Source organism: Limulus polyphemus, unplaced genomic scaffold (genome assembly GCF_000517525.1).
Source record: "Limulus polyphemus unplaced genomic scaffold, Limulus_polyphemus-2.1.2 Scaffold6733, whole genome shotgun sequence".
NCBI lineage: Eukaryota > Metazoa > Arthropoda > Merostomata > Xiphosura > Limulidae > Limulus > Limulus polyphemus.
The window spans coordinates 42,760-46,723 of NW_013672343.1; the positions used below are offsets into that span (position 1 = coordinate 42,760).

A 3,964-nucleotide genomic window follows, 5' to 3' on the forward strand; every position below is an offset into this window, starting at 1 on the left:
GTTTAAAGAATGGCATAAGGTTGAAAACGTCTTATGACGTTCAGTCATTCCATTAGGCTTAAGATAATCGCTTTAAATAAAGCTTCTACGTGTAGAGCCTCAAAATGTACCAAATAGTCTTAAAAGTACAGTTTCTTGAGACTGATGTAACCCTGTTAAAGAAGCAGCAATATCTGTGTCAAGTTATAGAACCTGTAATAAATAATTTACCTAACATCTGAATAAAAAATTTTATTTTCTTGTAATAAACACGTCTTGCATTAATCTAAACATCTTCAGGCAAATGTACGTATCATTAAAAATATTTTTAGACAGGCATACCATTTCTGAACATCTTCAGACAGATTTATCAATTTAAACATTATCAGATAGACATATTGTTCTAAACTTTTCCAGAAACAATAATTATTTTTACGCTGTTGAGGAGACGATCGAACTCGAGTCATCACGTGGTAAAATGAGCTTTTTAATTCTTAATCAAATTCAATAGAAGTTTTTGAAACCAAAATTTTTATTAAGTTTTTTTAAAGAAATTTTCTCCTTGGGGGTTTTCAAATATGCTTGATTTTTTTCTACCACTCAGAGCCCAATTAGAGATTAATTAAATAAAATAAAATCAGTGGAGTAAGGAACTTCGCAATCCTTGTCTTGGGCTATCATGGTATGATTACACTCCCGCTTCCCTCAGATCTTTACTCTTCCTAGATCCCTTATCAAGCTTTAGTTTGATCACCCCAGGCACTTTCGTACAATCCAAACATTCATCTGACTTTATTATAAGGAAGATTCTCACCTCAGAAGTAGAATTCTTGTTGGAATATAACATTTTGTCTCCTACCGATGTGTAGAGAGATGTTCCCGTGATTTTAGAGTTTTCAGATTCTGGTCTCGCACCAGATGTGTTCCTAAATCTTTGGTCTTCCTGTTTTGGAAGTTTTCAGATTGAATAAGTTTACCAACTGAATTTTTAGAACTTCAACAAGTTATAATAACCACATAAAATCTAAGAATCAATAAACTCAACAGAACCCAGTTATAATATCATCACTATAACTCCCACATCAAAAGCTTTTTCACAACTTATTTTGCAAAAACAAGTTTCTAAAATATTGTTATAAACACCCAAACTTTTAATATTTAAGGTAGGGGGATTTCTCTCATTCTAAAGAAAGCCTTGTAAGACGATTAACGTATATAAAAAAAAAACAATTTAAGACTTCAATTTAAGTAATTCGAAACTACCATCATACAGATCTACCAGATAGACGACACAGGAATTAAAAAAATTTTGTAACACAACAGAATTGTTACAAGTTAAATGATCTTTAGTGATTACAAAATGATTGGATTAAACAGCAAACAATAATTAATTTTCAAAACTCTGCAGAATATTAGACAAAAATATACAATTTCAATGTGTTTTTGTATTCGTTTTGGTACACTGGTTACCAATACAGTGATAAATTTGGATTAATGTTTGGATTATTTTGTTTTAGTGGAAAGCTATACAATTGGCTGTCTGCACCATGTTCATCATGGAGCGGCTACTATAGAACTTTCTACTATGTGCAGAGTTTTTATTTTGTTTTCAATCTTTTATGGCCTTTTTTTTTCTCATTTTGAGTTCTAAATTAACTAACACGATGTTTTGATTAATACCATTTTGAACAAGGAAAAAACAAATCACTTTCTGGATGTTTTAATCTTTTTTTTTTTTTTTTTTTTTTCAGAAAGTAAATTTCCTTCATAAAATCCTCAATACAGAAGCTCAAGGTACTGAATGTGTATTATTATAACATTATACTTCACGCACAAAATCTAAAATAGACATGAAAGATCCAACATACCTCTTCAATCCAACGAGACATCATATCTTCCGTGGATTTCTTCAGGTACGTAAAATCGACATCGTCTTCAGATGTCATATAATCCGAGTCATCTTTATCTAAGCTGGATGCTTCCCACAAAGCACTGTGATTAGAACATTCGTAACTAGTGACCAGAGTTTGAGATCCTTCGTGGACTGGAAAACAATACGACCAGGCGGAGAGAGCAACTCCCGAGTCTGTGCTGGATTCATCATCAGAAAACACTTCCTTACATCCCTCTAGTAGCGGTTCCAAACGAACACGAAAACCCTGAGAAAAAATAGATGATAGCTGATGAGTTGACCACGGTGTATTTCGATGGAATTTCTGGACAGACAGCAATGATCATTATAAAAGGAAAGTCTTAACGTAGAAGCATGAATAAATACTTCTACATTAAAAACAGTTCTGATCACAAGAGTTTGTTTATATAGGCTTCATAAACAACAAAACTTTTTATACATGTAGTGTTGAAATAATTAACTTCAAGAAAGGTTTATCTGTGATATATTATACCTGTATATTTTCGTTTTTAAACCACAAAAAAAAACAACTTTAAAAGGTATATCCAATGATGCTGTTTAGAAAATATGTATGAGCCTAACAAGGTTCCTCAGCCCTATTAGTTTCTAACCCTCACATTCCCGACTTCACCATTCACATTTTGCATTACATTAAGTAATTTTATGTTTGTTTCTGTTGCAACAATAAACTTAAAAAAAATAAATACGGATCTGATCAGTAGGTATAGGGTTAAGACTTTATAAGCTTTCATTGCAAAGCTGTATCTATAGCTACTTTTATTTTCAAGTCACATGATTAAACAGTAAACGAACAATGCTGATTACGATTCTTCATTTCTTTTAAATAAACAGAAACATTAATATCTTCTTACTTTACTCAAAGAATTCTTCCTTACAACCCCAAAATCCTGCTCATCATCAGAGGAACCTTCACTTTCCTGAAAGAAAATAATAAATAGTAGTTGATTCGTTAATATTAACTTCTAATCAGAGCAAGCTAGCAACTTAGATTACAACTAAAAAATCAGCCCAGTAATTGAGTACAGCTAAGTAAGTATAGGTTTCTTACATTCTTTCCTATAGAGATTATAATGTATTGTTTGTGACACTTTTGGCCGTAAACCCGTTAGTATCTCACGAGATTTGGCTAGTCTAGATTTAAATTACTTGTAAATCCATTTAATGAGCCAACAATACAAAATAACAATAAAGAATAATAAAAATGCGTATATTAAACATACTAACCAACAACGTTAATGAAAATAACCTAATATAACAGTTAAACCCATCATTATAAAAGTATCACAAACCTAAGGTTTATATTTTCATTCAATAAAATTGATACTGTTAATAAATACTAGAAAAATGACGTTTTTAATATGGTAACTGGTCTCAATATCTAAGAACAATACACTACTCCAAAATATGTATTAAAAACGTCAACAGCTTTTATTCTTTAAAAATAAAACATGTAATATTTCAATACACAAACTAGAAACAAAGTTATATTATAAATGTGCAAAAGATAAAAAAAACAACAGCTTAATCTTCTGGGAATAACAAAATGTCTATAAATTAGACTACAGAGGCTATACAATTAATCTTGAGTTAATTAAACTAAATTAATTGTTTTTAATTACATGTATTTCATATAGACTTTATAAAATAATAAAAACTGTAGAGTTTTCCCTAAAACTTTCGAACACCGATATGTACAAAGGAAACCTTTCAGTACCCATTGTGCCCAAGAGTCCTGAACTTTCTGTATTCCAACACCACTTCTCATTGGTGGTTCATCAAATGGCTGATCTGTGAAAAACAAAGAAACTTTCAACTTTACAGGACAATTTAACGGCCGTGATGACAAAAGATATCGAGTGTCTGCCATGACGTGCTAAAACTTGCCAGTTTATGTAAATACAAGTGATACCAAAGAGAAAGTACCTTGGCTCATATTTCAAAACTGAAATTTATTTCATCATTTTTCAGTTTTTTTTTCCTTTCAGTCCAACAAAGAACAAGTAAGATCTCAGAAATCAAACAATTAAAGAAAGACTGTTTTTTACACCTAAC

At 31.0% G+C, this 3,964-nt stretch overlaps 1 protein-coding gene across 1 annotated transcript in view; it reads right to left on the reverse strand.

Moving 5' to 3' along the window:
* Positions 1–667: 667 nt before the first annotated feature.
* LOC111089597 overlaps positions 668–3,964 on the reverse strand; it is a gene marked incomplete at its 5' end in the record, with an annotated part of 5,921 nt that continues 2,624 nt past the window's right edge. The window contains 4 exons of the mRNA XM_022402404.1: positions 668–922; positions 1,848–2,138; positions 2,764–2,829; positions 3,627–3,700. Of these exons, the coding sequence (XP_022258112.1) occupies positions 668–922; positions 1,848–2,138; positions 2,764–2,829; positions 3,627–3,700 (686 nt within the window). The remainder of the gene's footprint in view (positions 923–1,847; positions 2,139–2,763; positions 2,830–3,626; positions 3,701–3,964) is intronic.